The following is a 19,459-nucleotide window of genomic DNA, read 5'->3' on the forward strand; positions in this document are numbered from 1 at the left end:
TAGAATCAACAATTGCCTAGCATGAATGTTTTCGGACTGTATGAGGAAACACTGGCAGGCACAGGGAGAGCATGCAAACTCCACACATAAGGGCTACAGAACGGTATGAGCTGTTAACTTTCTTATTCAGTGTGAGAGTGGTGGTGCACCAGCATGCCGCCACTTAATCCAGCCAGAGATATTGCACTTATTAAAAGATGCCTTGACTGAGAATTCACTACAGCAATGCTAGCAGCTCTTTTAGACTTCAAGGTTTTCTTTAAGATGTCAACCCTGCAGAAATGGTGTCTTTATTTTAAGCACAAATAATGATCTTCTGTGCAGACATTCCATAAGTAGAATTTTTTTCTTTTTTGTTATTTGAAAGAAAAGAAAAGAAACGTCTGAAGGCATATTTTCCCCACTGGCTGATGGAAACGTTGTATTCTTCAGGTCATGTGGTCTTTGAACAGATATTGTTCAGGGGTGAACTGATAAAAGAAAACTTCATGGACATACATCTAATAGTTGTTGAGGAATTCCTTTTGAACAAAAGCAGTGGTAGATTTATCCATGTGTAAACTAAATATGGTTACTGAAACAGAAAGAGCCACATTGCTATGATGCTACAGCAGTGGTCTAAAGATTGAGCATTGTTGTGGTGCTGGTTTCCAGCCTGGCCCATGATAAATCTAATTTATCATATTATGATTAAAAACATAGAAGTGATTTTTTTTTAGCACTGTTAATTGGATGAAAAATAAGCAATGCTCTATAAACATGCAGCCTGTGAAGAGAACACGTTTGTATTGTTTAAATGTCACAAATAGAATGTTGCTAAAGGCAGCACTAGATAATGATGCAGCATACAAGATATGTATTTTTTTATTCACTCTTCTCACACGCAGACAAAATGATGTAGTTTGTTACATTGCATGTAACGCTATTCTTGTGATAAAGGGCTATTCACTCGGTCAGTGCTTGATCAGCCGGGGTTAAAGGTTACATTTTCTTTTCCCATCTAAATGCACTGACGGAAGAAGATAAATCCTGACATCAGTTTAATCGAAATGTGCTGGTGCTTTGCCATGATCTAATTTCCTTTCATCCAAGCCCTCTGGTTATCCACAGGCATCTCGCCGCGCTACAGCAGCCAGTGGAGATAATAGCCGGGGTTATGGATTGACCGGTGAATCATCTTGTACTGCTGCTGTGAGCGAGCCAGGTACGTGTTCGGGGCCAGGTTGCTGCGTTGCTTTTATGCGAGAGCCTGGGCTGAGAGCTCTCCTGTTTCTCGAGTGCAGACGAGGTCTCGCCAGGGCCACGGTGCAGTGAAATGGAAAGCATGCCATTCCCTGTTCCGCTTGATGCCGTGTGACTGTGAGAGGTTGTGTCATGTTCCTTGGCTATTGACTCAATGACTTGGGACTTCACGACAAAAGCCTGAACCCGTGCGGGCTCTCTGCGTGCTGACAGAGAAATGTGTCTTCCACTTGTCTTCACATTGACCCGCGGACTCTGCAAGACTGACGTGTCCACGTCCCCAAAGTCTCACCTCCTGAACCTAAAAAATAACCTTTCCACGACCTCGCCTGTCTCTCATGCTCTGTTAGCCTTGGGTCTGGCTGCCATCGAAACAATTCAGTGAACTGGTGTTTTTTTCCCTGATACAGCTATGGATTACCTGTCTGCGGCAGCTTCCGCTACATGGATGACATGGTTGAGAATTCACCCTTATGTGAATCATATTATTCTCTGTCACAGTGGGTTGAAAAGTCAAAGCACAGAGTAAGCATAAGCCATTAGCTGGTACTCAAATGACAGCACACAGAGCCAGACCTTCAAGGCTGCCTCTGCCCTGGGGTTCATCCAAGAGACAAAAATCACCATATGTCCTTCGTTTGTTGGAAGAATTAGGAGATGTGGGCTTGCAACTGTGCTCGTAAATGATGATGAATTCTTTTTACATTGTATGCAAAGAGAACATTCTGCATATCTGACTAATGCCTTGTCCAGTGACGTGGCTCAGACAGCTGACCTGATTTATTGCAAGGTTTCCTGCATTGTTAAAAAACAATCTCTGACTCAATGACAGAGGCCCAATTAGGGCCATTCCTTTGATGCAGAAAAGGTCCATATACAAAAGAGACTCTGAATTGCAAATCCAGTTGTAGCCCGTCCTTGCTTTCCCCTAATCTAATAATGTGATCCATCATTTCTACGGCGACAGCTCTACAGCCCAGGCATAGGACAGAATCCCACAGAGGATTAGTAAGATGTTTGAATATCCATATATTTAGCCCTATTTAGAGAGAAAAAATGCATATTTAGAATAATGCACTGGGCTATTCTTTTACATTTCACCCGATTATACCTCACGAGATACTTCAATTTCATTTTTCCAGATTTAACTGTTACTGGTTGTTGGTAACCTTCTAAAAAGCACTTGACATCCATATACCTTCAAGACTCAAGGTTTTTTTTTGTCGACTAAAAAAAGAGGCCCGTTTCCTGCTCAGTGGTGGCGCTGTTGTTTGAGGGATGGCTCTGTTGCAGAATCATCCATTACCCTGATGAGCTCGCAGCCCCAGAGCTATGACAGCACAGCCACACGATGAGCGAGACAGCCGACTGCCACTATTTGTTCCACTAAAGCATTCATCACACTAATTACCCATGGTGCCAAACAGCTCCAGCAGCCCAGTGAAGCTTTGGCTGCTCGTTTGGAGACGAGGTGAGGTAGGGAAACCTCAGATGAGTCTAAACAGGAGGCTGTCCTCTTTTTTCTGGCTTTCCTGCACATAATTAACTTGGCACACCAGCAACTTGACAAATTGGAATGATGAATCTGGCCTCTATGAATAGATACAAATACATGATCAATCAAAATACCGGACAGTGTTCTCAGTCTGAGGAAATGTGGTGCTGTGAAGGACAAAAGAAATGTCTTTGCTGTGAATGACATTTGGTCTTCTGGTAGAAAAGTGAGAGGGAGGGTTTGTGTCTGGTGTGTTTGAGCTGCGAAAATGTAGAAGCAAGTCAGTGCTAAGTGGGTGGTGGAGAAAAAAGTGGTTGCAAAATCTCACCATTTCACAATTCAAGTGCCAATTTAAAAAAAAAAAACATTATACTTTATCCAATTTTCAATACATAATGCCTTTTTTCTAAAGGACTACACTTTCAGCCTGCTTTCGATAACTTTTCCTTCGATGCAGACAGATGCAAAAGCACAGTCTCTCTGAATTATAGTCATGTATGCCACCTGACCTTGGAAAGTACCAAGAAAGACTCTTTGGTTTCTTTAAATTTCTGTCTCATTCACACTTAGCCCCCAACTGTCCATGTCCCTTCTGGCCTTCACACTGCCGTCTGAACTAATGTAGCATCCAGTACATCAAAACATCCCAGCATTACCTCCCCGCAGTGGCCACAGATCAACTGATCAAGCACAAAGAAACTTCCTAGAGACAGCAAATCCTCCCAGCCTGCCTCACAGCTGCATTTTAAGAATATCACTGCATCTCACTAACTAGGGCAAGAAAAACCACCAGCATAAATGACACATGGCCAGCCACATGACAGCTGTTAAAACACTCAACTAATTCTTTGATGCCATGTTGAAAAAAAAAAAAGCCTGTCATGAAAAGTGAGTGTGTTTGAAACTCTTCATTTCCTGATAAATAATAATAATAATAATAATAATAATAAAATCACACCTGTAATATTTTTTGCATTGTTTGTTATGTTAATCATAAATATTGCTCTCTATATATTTGTATTCTTAACTTCACTATTTATTGTTAGTTACTGTGATTCAGCTTCTTGTACATTACAGTTAAAAACTATAGTAATTACTCATTAACACAGATGTTTTCTGATGTAAACTGACTAAAAGATTACTGACGACACTGTTATGGTCAGTCACAATTTTAACTGTATATAACGTTGACTTGTGCATATAAAACTATGGGGTAAATAAAGTCAGAAGTAAAAAAGTAAAAGTAGATAAATTTGAATTTATAAAATGGTAAGCAGAGTTTGACTTAAAGCACGAGACACAAGAGAGATAAAGTGCAGACCAAGGTGTTTATTCATCAACATTAAAGATTTAACTGAATCTTCATTGAGGCTAAATGATCTTCTGGATCAGAAAGACATTTAGATCTGTATTAGTTTCTTATGTTTTCATTTAAAATAATTTTTAAAAAATTGGGGGGCGTATTTCTCTTTGTGACGAAATTACATAAAATGCGCAATTTGATCACATTGCTAAAGGAGCATCTCAGAAATGTGTAGATCCAGAACTAGATCAAGCTCTATAAATGAATCACTTCTAAGTTGAGCTGAACCTCACCTCTGGTAAAGTCTTCCTCAAGATCAGTACCAAACTTTTAAACAAAGCTGTTAATAAACAAACGAAAGCAATCCTATGTCCTAAGGTAACTAAAAGCACTGTTAACCACAAGTGGCAGCCCTTTCAGACTGCCACTGATTAACCCATGAACTGAATGTGATATGATTTGCTAAATTAGGCTAAAGAAAAATCTAAGATGCACAAATAATAATAAAAATGCACAAAAAAATCACACTTAAGTATATTATCTTAAAGTAAAGTTTGAATTATGTCTTTATCCTCTTCCATTCCACTTAATTAACCACTTAGTGCCTCCACCCGGACGGTAAGGTGTGCACAGCGCCCCCCTGGGAATTTATTTGGCCTTAACACCTGAAAAACAAAACACAACAATGTAAGAAACTCATCATGTTATTGCCCTCATTATCCATGACTTTAGAGACTGGACAATAAAAATATTTTGTAATGGCATAAACAAACCTGTCAAACTAATTATGCGATCCTTTCATTCGAAAGACCTCTATCAGCATCAACTGAAAGGCTACCAGCAAATATGCCTCAAATTTTGCACTTAAATATTAAAATACTGCAAAATGTTACAATAATAATACAGTCATCTTTAGTTCTCTTATGCATAAACAGGTCAGAAATGTGTGCAGTCCACATTAAAAGGTTTGACTAAAGCATATGTCTTGTTTAAAATGTTATCTTATTTGATCAGTTTCAAAACTGTTTACAGTTCAAAGCTGAGTTGAGTTGATTCTATCATTTACAAAGCAATGTGGGTTAATCTCATACGAGATAATGAGTGCTAGTCTGAGTGAGGTCAAAGGTTAAGTAGGATTTTGTACAATTCCTAATGAGGATCCCAACATTTCGCCAGGATGAATCTGTTCATGAGTGAGACGAGCGTTAGCGGTGTGTTATAACTGCACACTGACCTGTAGCACAATGTGTCTCTCAAGCGTGAAATCCACCTCATGAAGAATTCTGCAGTCGGCCTGAAGGAGTCAGAGGTCAGCTGTCTGGGGTTAATAAAAGGTGAGAGATGGTTCAGCGGTCACAGGTGAAGCAAAGGCTGTGCCGTGTTAATCTAACTCACTAACTATTGTTGCTCTCTGACCAGGATGTGAACCGGCTAAAGAGCCTAAGAGGTACCAGCTTTGTTTCAGTGGCTGCCAAGGTTCACAGCAGGGTGACAATCTACAGGCTCTCTTTACTGTCCAGCATCTATTACCAGAGACATAAACATGAAAAGGTTTTAGTCACTAGTTACTGTAAAAATTACAATTGCTATAAATGATAATGTAAGATACTGATTTTAATATTAATTGTTGCTCCGGTTCAACAATCTGTAGCAGAAACTTCCTTGTTCTTTAACTGTAAAATGCATGAAAATCAACTTTTGCTCATTTTTTAAATGTCTTGTTTTAATAAGTAAAACTTTGTTGTTAACACTTCTTATTATAGTTTAATTTAACATGTAAAATTCAGTAAATGTCTAGTGTACATCTGCTTATTCACAGAAACTTGATTCCCACTGTATTCAGGTTAAAAACTCTAGAAATTTTATTCAAGATGAAGTTGTTCTGTGTGTCAGAAAAGTTGGATGTATTCTCAAAAATAAAATTTAAAGCAAACTAATTGTGACAGGCTTGCACTTTAGACACTTCCCACACAATTGCAGTCAGAAGAGTCACGGGGATCATATTCTCTGTATTCTCCGGAGCTTACTGTGATTTTTTGGTGTTAATTGTTTTTTTTTAACAAAAGCACATTGAGCTTATTTTGCAAGATTGTAAGTAAGTTATCAGATATAAAATTCTAGGTTGTTGATAAGTTTGATAAATATAAGGTTGAAACTTGTGTAACTGGATTAGGTTTCTTTTCAGAAAAATCTGGTTAGACACAAACTGTGATTAATTCTTCATTAGTATTTAAACAATCGAAATATCACAGGGATATAGGGACTATCCTTTGAAATAAAAGTGGATGCACATTTATTCCACATAATTAAATAACTGGTAGAAGCTAGATGTAATAATTAATTTGCTTTCCGCTCACAAAATGGCAAATGTTTCTTTCTTTTCCAGAAATCATGCTAATGCTCATGTATATTTCACTTTTGAACTTAGGACTGGTTATATGCTGACCATAACCTTTTCTCCACATGCACAATCCCTTTGTTTTTATTTTATTCTGATTATTTTTTTAAAATATTGATGTATTTTGCCTCGCCCAACCACATCCAGACACTACACATTTCACTTTGCTGTGGGTACAGTTCAGATATTGAGTTGTTATTTTGCAGGTAAATTGGACAATTTGATTTGCAATGGTTTGTTTCTACATCATGGCCTCTGGGTCAGGTCATGACATTTCGGAATCTGCACACTTACACACAGTCACTGCTAAAACACAAACAGAAGACATCCACTGCAGGATCTGAAAGGCTACCGTGCACTTTTAGCTCACAACCATTAATCTTGTTACCGTAATGACTTTACACCACACCCATTCACTGCCAAAGCTGAGAATACTACCGGATATTCCTAGAAGACTATAATGTGTGCTTTTCTAAAAGCTCTTTTGGTCAAGTAATTCCTTGACAATACGCTTCATCATATTACCTGCTGAACGTAGTTTTCTCATGTCATATAAACTCATCAACCACCTTCACACTATATTTTTTTCAGATTTTAGCTTGACCAATGTTTGTCATGTTCAGAATTATAAGAGCAAATTTTCAGTAAAGTGACATCAAGCTTGCATTAGAAACATTCTGCAGATTTCTGAGCAGGAAGCCAGAGCTGCCTCCCACTGCACTGCAAACAGTCATATCCTGGTGGTTTTGCCCACACAGCAGGTCTCTCCTGGCCAAACTCTCCCTCATTTTGTTTCCAATTAGCTCGCTTTCAGCTCCCCCACTGGTGATAAGTCATAAAGGGCACCAGATCACCAAAAACAGGAGGGATTTATCATCTGTAAACTCCTAAATCTGTGATTAATATTAACCGGACCCATCATGAGGGAGAGCGGGGGAGGGGAGAGGTCAGTGAAATAAACAGTGTGAAGGAATGCATCATCCACATTCAGTGTGGTAAACACTTTAGCCTTGACCTTCCACTGCTGATTGGTATTGGACATCAGCCGTGTGTTTTGTTAGCAGGCGGGGCAAGGCTTGTTTTGTGTGCGAGCAGTCGCTGGATGACTGCAGCTCTGGCCGTCTGGAAGAACGTGACAGCACACTCAGCCTCAGGACTCATGGAGCATGAGTCAACAGTGAAATGGCCATACAGACATTTTTACATGGCACTGACTTGCCATCAAAGACATCCATGGACATCAGACTGATTCCATTTGAGAAATCCACAACAAATGAAAAGAATGGTTGTGCTACACGTAAATACACCAAAATCAAACAATGCAACTGTATGGAGACACACAGCAACACTGAGTTTAATACCATAATCAAAGTCACCAAATCTACTCTGAAAAATGCAGTAGCTTTATGGATATCAAGTAGCGTATGCGCCAATGCAGCTGCTCTGAGTGAAATTCAATAGATCATGAACATGAGAGACAGAAAGGGCAGAGGCGCATGTGAAGGTGTCATCTCTTCAGCTAGACATGTAGCCACTGGTTTTCTTGTATATATTTAATTCCCATATATCTTTGTATTATTGCTATTTGAGGAGGGATAACATCAGTTTATTTATTCGGTTTGTTTAATTTATATTTAGAATAGATTTTACAGCCTGTGTTAAAATAATAATTTTTGTGTGTTTATACTGAGCATTTCACAACAATCTTTTTACAGTAAATCTGCACTGGAAGTGAGGATGTTTGGCAAGTTTACTGATGAAAGCTAAAAGTCCAATGTGTATCTCACCCATACATAAACTAACTTGTAAACGTTCTCTCTCAAGAAAGAAAGAAAGAAAGAAAAAAAGAAAAGGTTTTAGTAATTTCTAAAAATGTCTTCTTATCTGATTAGTCATTTGGTGTGAGTGGATGATTACGTGATTACAAAGTCCACAAAGTGACTGCAGCTAAGACAGGGCAGAGGAGAGGTGCATTAAATGTATTGTTTATAAAAGAAATGTATAAAATCTATCTCTTTTTGTGAGTGAAGTGGATCTAAAAAAGGGAATTTTTCTGCGTAATTTACTGACGACACTAGGTGGCATCAAATAACTGCATTTAGAATCTGAATTGGCCCCTTCGGGGTCTTCGCGGGCAGAAGCAGTCTCTTTATGTACCAGTATAACATGAGTACTCATAATATACATTATGGGTGATATGATGCAAACTGTGGTTTGACCGATTCACGGCAAGCAAGTAGTCATAGTGCAAAAAACAAAATAAAAAAAACAAACAGAAAAAACCCGTTCGTGTGCGCACACATGAGAGAGAGAGAGAGAGAGAGAGAGAGAGAGAGAGAGAGAGAGAGAGAGAGAGAGAGAGCGAGCGATTGGACAGGGAGGTAAAGCAGAAAACATAACAGGGAGGATGTGAACTCTTACCCTCTTTAAAGTCAGCTGAACCCCCGCACTGCTGCTCCGAGACCAGCTTCTCCACGCGTTAACTCCGCCCCAAACCCGCGTCACCGATTCACAGCCGGTGACGTGCGGGCGCATCACTCTCCTCCTCCGTCCCGGAGCAAAGCATCGTCAAAATCAACATCCATCACTCCCCCTCTTTGACTCTCTCTCTCTCTCTCTCTCTCTCTCTCTCTCTCTCTCTCCCTGATGTCTTTTTAATGTAACTTCTTACTGATCGGGAGAGCAGGGAGCGTCTGGAAAGCCTGGTCGCGTGACTCCATCCCTAATGAAGGATCTGCTCGCACGGCATTCTGTTTAAAGCTGGACACACAGAACAGAAAGGATCAGATTGTATATTTTGGGGATAACGTTTCCTCCCTGTGTGGATGGCTCCGTCTTTATTTCCCCCCCTCTGTGGATGCTATAGCGCACTATGACGGTTTGAATGAAGCTGTCTTTTTGGATTTTGTCCGCGCCAGCAGCTGCTTCTGGGTGACTGCTCAATCTTCACTTGTGAACTCGTTTTAATTTTCTGCCGTTATCCTATGAGCTCGCTTTTATTTATTTTATTTGAAATTGTATTTCGTTTCGTCAAACAATGCCGCAGTTTCCCATGACTGTGTATTAGCTATTGATGCCGACAGTACGTGTGAGTTAATTATCGCGTAAAAACGAAGTTGGGCGCAAAAAAAGTTTTGGAGAAAGTCGAAATGGCGATGGTAGCGTGGAGAAACACCGAGGCGGTCGGGGACTCTCAGGGGACTCTTTCCTCCCCGGTGTCTCAGGTTGCACCTCTGTCTCTGCCCGGAGAGCTGACGGGACACATGAACCCGGCGCCTTCTCTGGAAATACCCCAAACAGCAGCTGCACCTCAGGGAGCACCGCCGTCCAATCCGTCCGGCAACACCGTCGCGACCACCACCAACAATAACAACAGCACCTCCTCTTCCTCCTCCTCCTCCTCCTTGTCCATGGACAAACAGCAGAGCCAGCAGATCGAGTGCATCGTGTGCGGGGATAAATCCAGCGGGAAGCACTATGGACAGTTCACATGCGAAGGATGTAAGAGCTTCTTTAAACGCAGCGTCAGGAGAAACCTGACCTACACCTGCAGGGCCAACAGGAACTGTCCCATAGACCAGCACCACCGCAACCAGTGCCAGTACTGTCGCCTCAAGAAATGCCTCAAAGTCGGCATGAGGAGAGAAGGTACGCGCTGGCATCAAACTGTTATTACTGGTACTATCACATCCATAACATTTTCACATGCAGCACTCTTTTATGTTTGAACGCATATCTGCCCCATATCTAGTTGTGTGGATGCTACATATGTGTAGCCTAGCTTATGTTTACATATTTCTTTGTGGACCCAGGAGCCTTACCATCGCCACATGTTGCCTTTGTTTGACACTAGGGATATTTTATTCATTTAATAATGTCTATATATATTTTTTTAAAATACGCGGTGTATAATTATTTATTTTGTCTCGGGTACTATAGCTTTATATTGTGTAGACCTCAGTGTGTAATATTACACATTATTACAGATGTTCCCGCTAGCATCCTGTAGCATGTTAGGTGCACTATTGTTGCTCCCCTTCCGCTTTATGTCCATCATCCCCGGTGAGTGTGAGTCTGCAGAAGCTTTAAATGTCAGGAGTTCACATTCGGCAGTAGATATATTTAACTTTAGTTTCAGTGCCTTTTTTTCGTTTAAATTGTAGCCATAAAAATGTAAAATACATTTTTAAATGATGTGCTCGTGCGGACCATGTGTGTCTGCTCTTATTCATTATGCATGCTTTTCATATAAAGCACTAGGCCCAGACCGCAGCCTACACTAGTCTACTAAGAGTCTGCTTTGTTGTCTAAATGTGAAAGTTTATTAAAGTTTAGGCTATTAGAGATTTCACAGCCAAAAAATAAATAATTAAGTTACAATAAGCCTACTCACTTGATGATATTAGAGAGCATTAACTGAAAACGGAATCTGGGCTGTGAACTGGAGCAATTATACATTTGAAACAAAAAAAAATGCAACGCTACTGAATACCCAGAAACACGCTGAGAAAAAGAAAAGAGGGGGGGAAAGGAAAAAAAATCTCACACGCCATTATCTGCAGGTTGTGCTCTAGATCTCCCAACACCGAGCTGAATGTGACATTTCTTTCCAGGAGCTGTCCACAACACTTATCCATGTCCACTTCTGAAGAGCCAGCCAACCATAAGCTAGCTCACTACTGACATTAGAAAGGAATCCCAGCCTAATCTGACTAAAATAAGCGCGAGGTTTTAATTCACATATGCTGTTGTAAATGACGTCCCGTGCGTGATGTCTAGTTTTAGGGTTCTTTAAATGTCATCTTCGTTGTTTTAATCGCCTTCTAACGTGATGTGGCATTTCTGCCGTTTCTTTCTTCCAGCTGTCCAGAGAGGCAGAATACCAACCCAGTCATATCACGGCCAGTTTGCTCTGACAAACGGGGATCCTCTGCAGTGCCACTCCTATCTGTCGGGGTACATCTCTCTGCTGCTGCGGGCCGAACCCTACCCGACCTCCAGGTTTGGCTCTCAGTGCCTGCAGAACAACAACATCCTGGGCATTGAGAACATCTGCGAGCTGGCGGCTCGGATGCTCTTCAGCGCTGTGGAGTGGGCCCGCAACATCCCTTTTTTCCCGGACCTGCAGGTGCCGGACCAGGTGGCCCTTCTTCGCCTCACCTGGAGCGAACTGTTCGTCCTGAACGCCGCCCAGTGCTCCATGCCCGTCCACGCCGCCCCGCTACTGGCCGCTGCTGGTCTCCACGCATCCCCAATGTCTGCTGACCGGGTGGTGGCCTTCATGGACCACATCCGGGTCTTCCAGGAGCAGGTGGAGAAGCTGAAGGTGCTGCACGTGGATTCGGCGGAGTACAGCTGCATTAAGGCCATCGTGCTGTTCACCACAGGTAAACTTTACCTTTTCACCCCCACACACGCTGTGGCTGACATTTTAGCGAAATCACGCAAGCTTAAAATCTAAGGAGAATTGTGCCGCCACCATCACGAAGAAAACAACCGCTATCAAAATTAAAATCCTAATTTAATTAAATAAATTATTTTCCAAATGTAGCGAAAACAAAATTAATGCGAGCGGACGAGAACGTTACTTAAAAATCGCCCGAAAAACGTAGGAATAAATATTTCCAAAAAAACGACAGAAAATCTTATAAAAATAATTTTACAGATTTTTTTTTATTGCTCGTGGCATAATAGTTTGCATAACACTCGGTAACTGTGCGTTCGGGGTTGGGGAGGGGGGCTAAAAAGAAAAATCAATAATTTGTATTAAAACTCTGAAACACCTTAAAAGCAAAATCTATATAAAATAATTCTTTTGCAGATTTTAGTATGATCATAAGTCTGATGATCCTCTGATATCGTTATAAACGGTCATTAAAAAAGGAATACAAATCATATATGTTGGATTTGCTCTAGAAAAGTACTCCCTTTAAACCTGAGCCAGCTGCTTTACCTCTGATAGAATTCATAGTGAACTTAAGTGACCTCATACAGTTGTCAGATCTTGAAGCAACAGTTTATCTGCATTAAAATAATACTGAAGAGGAAGTGTGAGTGAGTTTGATGGTCTTAAAACGGCATCAAATCCTTACAGCCCTTAAAATATGAAATACTCTGCCTGAATAGGTTATGCAAATGGGTTTGAGTTAAACATTTGACAGCATCTATATTCCACTGCTGCTTCACATAAAAGGTGCCTCAGCAGAGTGATTTATTACATACATACATATATATATATATATATATATATATATATATATATATATATATATATATATTAATTTCAAGTGAAAAAAACTTGTTTTCAGGCTTAAAATTTAGAGGGTTTTTTTTTATTTTAAAAAGAAAATTTTTATATTTAAATCTTGCCACTGTTTTAAAAACGATCATAGCATGTAAATGTAACTGCATAATACATTTTATTCTTTACATCTTTAAATTTGAAAATATCTTCATAAAGAAGCTTTTTTTGTACTGTTCATAAAGCAATGGGAACTATTAGTTGACTTTGCAATGCAAAATGTATGCCAGTTTCTTCACAGCCTTTTAGATGACAGAGGGATGTTTGGTTGTTAGATTGTGAGTGGGTTCAAAAGGACAAGTAGCAGCAGAGTAAAAAAATAAACAAAGAAGGTTTCCTATTGGTCTATTTTAGTCCCCGTGAGCATATGTGAGCACATGTGAGCACGTGCCTTTTAAACTGGGACAGTCCTGCTTTAACCCCTGTTTCCAGCCGGCCTGCAGTTTTACAGTACAGACAGAAGAGTCTGGTGTGCGTTGAAATGCAAATGACTCAGAGCAATCAATGCTCTTGCCGTGCTTCCTTCCTTTTGTCTGGGCCCTGAGTATTCTTTTTTTTTGATTGGATGAGAGCAGTGGCACCATTGTTGATCCCAGATGGCATCAGATTGACAAACCTCAACTATTTGCCTATATGTTTTATTTTCAACCTGCCACTGCGCTCTTACAGTATCCAATTTTACATTTTTAAACCTCTACATTTACCCAACCATGTCTGACTAACTAATTTATTGGGTGTTCTGTGTTTATGGTTGATGGTTCTGATACCATCTTAGTGAGGTTCACTCAAATCTGTTTACAAAGTAATAAAATATTTAAATGCATCCACTAATATTTGGCATTCTGCTGCCCTGACCTCTTCTTTAATGTCTTACCCAGGGATTTAAATAATATCTGTAAATAGTAATACCTACAGATTTTTGTTTTTTCTGGTGCTTTTTTGACTTTCGATCACTGTAACTTTTCATCTAACTCCACATTCAGACTGTACCATCGCGAGTTTTGGTGATTTTGTATTAACACTGAATAAACGTGAAACTGAAGTATTTTTCAGATGCCCAGTTGAACCACTGGTCCTGACCTCTTCTCTTCTGCCTATTTGTTTCTGTGTTACATTCTCTCTGTAGATGCTTGTGGTCTATCAGATGTGGCCCATGTGGAGGGTCTCCAGGAGAAATCGCAGTGTGCTTTAGAAGAGTATGTGAGGAGCCAGTATCCCAACCAGCCTAACAGGTTTGGGAAGCTGCTGCTTCGCTTGCCTTCCCTCCGCAGCGTCTCTTCTTCTGTCATAGAGCAGCTTTTCTTCGTCCGTCTGGTGGGGAAAACACCCATAGAAACTCTGATAAGGGACATGCTGCTTTCTGGTAGCAGCTTCAACTGGCCTTACATGGCTATTCAATAGAGAATAAAAGCTGCTGTGGTGCTACTAAGGTCAGGAAGGGTCCCACTTTTCAAATCAAGTCATTTCAAATAGTAAAATCTCTGTTGATTTAAACAAGAGAAAAAACTGCCAGTGGAATTAAATTCTCTAAAGTATCTTAAGGGTAAAAATGTAATTTAATTTGCTTTTTTCATCATACCGGAGGTATTAGCTGCCTTATTTTCCATTATGCCACTTTTAGAGGGGTCCATAAAATACAGGAAATCTACCAATGACGAAATGATCTGACCGCACTGGCAGAAATTTTCACTTGTTTAAAGGGAACTAATGTCAGTAAACGAAATGACTGGTTAAGATGGACATGTTTTTGCAGTGTGGTGACCTCTCACAGTCTATGGTTTTTGGGATAACAAACAATATTTATTGGACCTGTGTGTATATTTATCGTGCTTGTAAATTATGTTTTGGATCCTTTTTGTTTTCTTTTTTTTCCCTTTTTCTTTTTTTTTATGTTTTACATATTTTTACCCCAGCTAGTGAGAAAACTGCAGGGATCGTCTTGTGTTGATCTGTTTTTTGTTGTTGTTGTTGTTGTTGTTGTTTTCATACCTTCCAGACATAGCACTTTGGACTAAAGGAACATTTCAGAAAGATTTAATATGATTGTTTGAAACCCGACTTCTTCTGACTTCAACCTTTTTGCTCGGTTGCATAGAGACAGAAAGGTGAGATTGATGCTTTGTTTTAGTTACTTTGTTTTCTTATTCTGGTTTTCTTATTGACATGCAAAGAATGAGAACAGCAAAAACATTTCAGAACTGCACTTCTCATGCTCAGTGTTCGGTTGCGCCAAGCGTTAGTCATTTCTTCGTTATACTTCTTGGCTAATACGATTATTTCCCTTTTGCCATAATGTTCCAGTTAAACTCTTTAAAATCCTATTTCAAAGCAATTTGTCTCTCCCGGATTTTTGTCAAACTTCAACTTTTCTGTTTTTTTCCTCATCTGAACTGAGAGGCTAATCATGGCGGTGAGCTGACTGTTGGATAGCTTAATCCAATGTTTTTTATATTTAGAGGGGTTAAAATCCAAATCATATTCCCGTGACAGGTAAGAAGAACACGAATGACACTACGAGATTAAGGACAAATGCATTACCAAATACTTCTAATGAATTTATGTTTCCTGGACTTTTACACTGACTTCCTCAGAGATTTTAAGAGCACTGGGTCTATAATAACTACAATCTCTTAATTTCCCAGGCCAAGAAACAAATTTATTTCAGTATAACTCATGCATTAATGAGCCCAGGCCACTTAATGGCACAACAGACCACTGCAGGGTATTGCTGAATTTAGAGTGTATGTGCATGTGTGTGTGTGTGGGTGTGTGTGTGTGTGTGAGTGTATTTGTGTTTACTTCTTTTTGACAACCACTCTGATGTACTGTGAAAGCATATTGGTTAACATATTGGTACCGTATTAAATTATAACTCAAGATTTATAAATAAAGTGTATTTGCTTTATTTCGTCATTTCAGCTCAACAGTGTTCATGTTTGTCACCTTCTAACAGGAATCAAGTGTGTTTACACAAGGGAGCGCATCCGTTATAATTTTGATTTTTTTGTACTGCAATGGAGTAAGGAAACGTAAGCCAAGTGGAGTCTGTCTGGTGTTCTGGAGCCCATTTCTTACTATAATATTGTCACTAATTGGGCGTTTTAATCAAACTAATTGCTTCCACTGACAGTGATAGCTTTATGTGAATGTCAGGTTGTATTTACATTTGCCTTATTTAACAACCTGCAGGAAAACAGTTAACTTTTCTCCTGCACTTATCTTATATTGGGCTTGATCACTCAGTTTTAACATCTTTATAACTTAAGAAAACACCTAAAGGGAGGGAACAAAGAGTGTCACGTTACATCCTTTTCTTGTAGCTTGCAGCTTGTAGCCTGTAGCTGTGCTTTTTTTTTTTTTTTTTATAACTTATTAATAGTTTTAAATTAACTATTAAGACAAAACCTAGTATGATCTTGTAGTATGGCTGTATCAGTACATCCACACATGCAAAAGAAAACTGTATGATATAAAAACATTTTCTTTTTAGAATACTACAATAAAAGTCTGTCTTCAAATAAGGTAAAGCTGCTTTTCCAACTCTTTTTGCTATTAAATCTTCTATTAGTTAAAAAAAAAAAAGCTGGTTAAACTCTTCATAAGAGAATGAAAATGGAGTTAAAACCGTGACTGTGGTGCCAGATTGAGGAGGACAGAGAGGATTAAATCAGCTTCTTTGCTTCTAATGAACACAGAGCTAATGAGGGGGCCCTGCGTGCTCTGTCACTACAGTTTACCCTGAGGAGGCCGAAGCTGGGTGCCCGTCGGCCCCTGGGTGTTCTGGGCCCAAGGGCCAACATAAAACAATGGAGCATTTTCCCACACACGTACAGCTCCAAAGAGACGATAATGAGAAAAGAGTGTCCAGGCTTTATGTGGTGGTGGAAAAAAAGAGTTCAGCCTGAGATCAATACGCGACACTACTCAAATGGACTTTCCTTCGCGGCCACGTTTTTGCCTTTTTTCTTGACCGGAGTAATAAATAAGGGGGGAAACATCTCTCTGCTGTTTTCTACGAGCACAGGAGCTGGATCAGTTATCAAGCAGCGTGGTTTGTACCTAGCCAATCAGCTTTCGAGGATGAAAGCGTGCAGCCAGTCATATCGCTTGAGATCTTTTTTTTTTTTTTAATATTAATATTCATCGTCAAGTGAGAAGTAGTGAACCATGATGCTCAAGCCCTCAGGAAGCATTACTGTCGGAGTGTTTATAGCTTTTTAAGAAATGCAGCGCAAATGCTTATAAATAGTTTACTGAACAAATGAAATAACACTGACCTACCTGTTGTCCGGGTTCCTGCGCGGTGCTGTGATTAATGTAGTTCACGAAGCTTTTGCGCAGTTCTTCTCGAATAGAAACCTCCTGAAATGCTTGATTTAAAAAAAAAAAAAAATCAAGATGTGGACGCTGTTAGAAAGTTCTGAAACTGAGTTTATATATATATATATATATATATATATAATGTTAAAAACATGTCTAACCAAATAGTTTCCAGAAAAATAAGATTTAAGAAGCGAAGAAAAATAAATTGCATAACATCTCATGTATTTCCCGTTTGTTGGAATGATCGATAATTCCACATACACGTACATACTGTTTCTTATATGGTACATTTAAACACGCGGTAACTCAATGTGCATAAAATATAAAAAGATTAAAAAACTGTATTGTTGCAAGTTTTCCACCCGCTCTGTGTTATTTAAAGAAAAGACCAAGACTGACTTTTTTTCCTCTCACATTTTATTTATTTATTTATTTATTTTTAGAACGCCTGGTGGACAAAACGGTTGATTTAATAAAAGTACAAAACACAACTCCTGAGAAATTCAGTTGAGTTGCTGGAACGTTGCGCCTTTATTTTCTAAATCAAAGCGCTTTAAATTAATTATCTTTCTAATCAACTATGATTTTGAAGGGATTCTTATTTTAAATTTCACTTTCAAAGCTACCATGTTGTTTTGAATTTTATAAGTTAAACATTTAAATGTATCTCTTAACTTTTATATAATATCGATATATTATTAACATTATAGAAATCCAGAAAATATTTGAAATATTATTTCTTTTAAAGAAAATTTGTCACCTGTGTTTTCTCGCCAGAAACAAACAATTAATATATTCAGTTTTGTATTTTTTCCTCTTCTTCTTTGGTGGCAATGCACCTTTAAAGTGGTTTTACTTTGAAAAACGGAAAGCTGTCAATATATTATGGAATGCGCCTTTCTGTTGGATCCCTAATATTTTTCTTTTATGTCTCTCTGCGTTGGTTGAATTGAATCGCTTACTGTGGGACTTCAGTGGGTTCTTACGCCGAACGGGAAGAAACTGCGACACTTAAATTAACTATTGGAATGATTTGATAATTCAAATATTTCTTGAAACGGAGCCCAGTTAATAACTGTTATCTCTGTGCATTTAAACATTTTACAGGTGAATGTGTTGACAAGTTTTACAGCACACTTTATATTATATATTTCCTCTACATATTTATGTTAAAATTTCACATCAAAACCTTCAGTTCTCAAATCAACTTCCACCGACTTTTTTAGCCACATAAAAACAAAACAATTTTGACCATTCCTTAAATTTTATTTTAATAATAATGTGAAAATAAAATACAAGACTTTTGAACGTGTCTGCTTAAAATTCTCTTTTGGAAAAATATCCTAATAAAAAAAAATTATTGTGTATTTGTGATAACGCTGTAAACAACAAAGCAAAATACTAGATGAAACGAAAAAGGGAGCAGAAGAAGTTTCAGAGCAGGAAAACAACAAGAAAAATAAAGAAACAAATGCTCCCACAGTGAGGCAGGGTTTATGTGCGAGTAAAGGAAGCTTGGTCTTTTAATCGATCTTTCGATCTTTACTGTATATTTACTTCAGTCGTTCATTTTATTTATTTATGGGCGCCTGAACTTTTTATCTTATTTTCTGTAAGAGATATATCCATTTTCCCCCTAATATTTAGTGTAACTTTGTGCTTTTATTGTGAAGCATTTTAAAGAACTGCAGCCTTGAACTTTGTCCCGTTGAGGAAAGAGTTGTTTTCAGCGTACATACAGTGGCTGCATTTGATACCGCCAAAGAGACTCAGAGTGAAGGTAAACAGTTCCTCTTCTCTGAGGACATTTTTATATTCTACTGAGAGCAAGGTGTTTAATTCTAAATACAAACGTCTTCCCATACAGTGGGCTAACAGAACATAAATGATTGTACAAGTCAGTAAAGAGTCCATTGGCTTGGTACAGAGATTAAGTGTGATCGGAAGACTTAAAAGCACGTTTGTTTCCGAAATGGGGCTCCATCTGTCTGGAAACTGGCATTAAAGGGACCTGAAACATCTGAGAACAAGTTTCACATTTTGCGCGGAAAAGCTGTTCAAAAGCGAAGTTTCTGGGACACATTTAACACGGAAGCCCCGTCGGATCAAAGAAACATATTTTTAAATCTTTTGCAAGTGATCAAAAGCAGCAGTTTAGAATTGCTGCTACTTTTGTTTGTAATAAAGTCCCAGAAATAAGTTATACTGTGAAAAACGCCTTGATGCAGATATGTTTGTTCCCTCTGGTCAGTAAATTAGGTCAAACTAAAGCACAGTTTTGTCATCATTTTGTGCTTCTACACATGGAAATGGGTGAACTTTGCTTACTGTACTCATTTGTTTATCTGTGGGCAAACCTAAGCTGTGGGAAGAAGGGGCCAAGTTCTGGCTTTCCTT

The 19,459-nt window shown here is 39.0% G+C and overlaps 1 protein-coding gene and 1 long non-coding RNA gene across 3 annotated transcripts; one reads left to right on the forward strand and one right to left on the reverse strand.

Annotated features, from left to right (window-relative positions):
• Window positions 1–4,128: 4,128 nt before the first annotated feature.
• LOC113026362 (uncharacterized) lies at window positions 4,129–8,953 on the reverse strand. Its single transcript, XR_003272908.1, has 3 exons — window positions 8,860–8,953; window positions 5,275–5,358; window positions 4,129–4,705 (listed from the first exon to the last, which is right to left on the reverse strand). It is a non-coding gene; the product is annotated as an uncharacterized LOC113026362 (long non-coding RNA).
• Window positions 8,954–9,079: 126 nt separating this feature from the next.
• On the forward strand, window positions 9,080–15,644 carry LOC113026352 (COUP transcription factor 2-like). 2 transcript variants are annotated; one of them, XM_026175041.1, is made up of 3 exons: window positions 9,080–10,116; window positions 11,301–11,825; window positions 13,866–15,644. In XM_026175041.1, exons 1-3 carry the CDS (start codon window positions 9,588–9,590, stop codon window positions 14,138–14,140), a joined length of 1,329 nt encoding a protein of 442 aa, XP_026030826.1. In that variant the 5' UTR covers window positions 9,080–9,587; the 3' UTR covers window positions 14,141–15,644. The 2 variants fall into 2 exon arrangements, with proteins under 2 accessions (XP_026030826.1, XP_026030835.1); XM_026175050.1 differs by having other exon boundaries at window positions 9,083–10,086.
• The last annotated feature ends 3,815 nt before the right edge of the window (window positions 15,645–19,459 follow it).

Source organism: Astatotilapia calliptera, chromosome 1 (genome assembly GCF_900246225.1).
Source record: "Astatotilapia calliptera chromosome 1, fAstCal1.2, whole genome shotgun sequence".
Classification (NCBI taxonomy): domain Eukaryota; kingdom Metazoa; phylum Chordata; class Actinopteri; order Cichliformes; family Cichlidae; genus Astatotilapia; species Astatotilapia calliptera.

Excerpts from the sequence above, each read along its gene's own strand:
- LOC113026352 (XM_026175041.1), top strand. The coding sequence starts at position 9,588 with ATGGCGATGGTAGCGTGGAGAAACACCGAGGCGGTCGGGGACTCTCAG. Across the intron at positions 10,117-11,300 it reads GCATCAAACTGTTATTACTG|CTGTCCAGAGAGGCAGAATA; the intron begins GTACTATCACAT and ends TCTTTCTTCCAG. Across the intron at positions 11,826-13,865 it reads CATCGTGCTGTTCACCACAG|ATGCTTGTGGTCTATCAGAT; the intron begins GTAAACTTTACC and ends TTCTCTCTGTAG.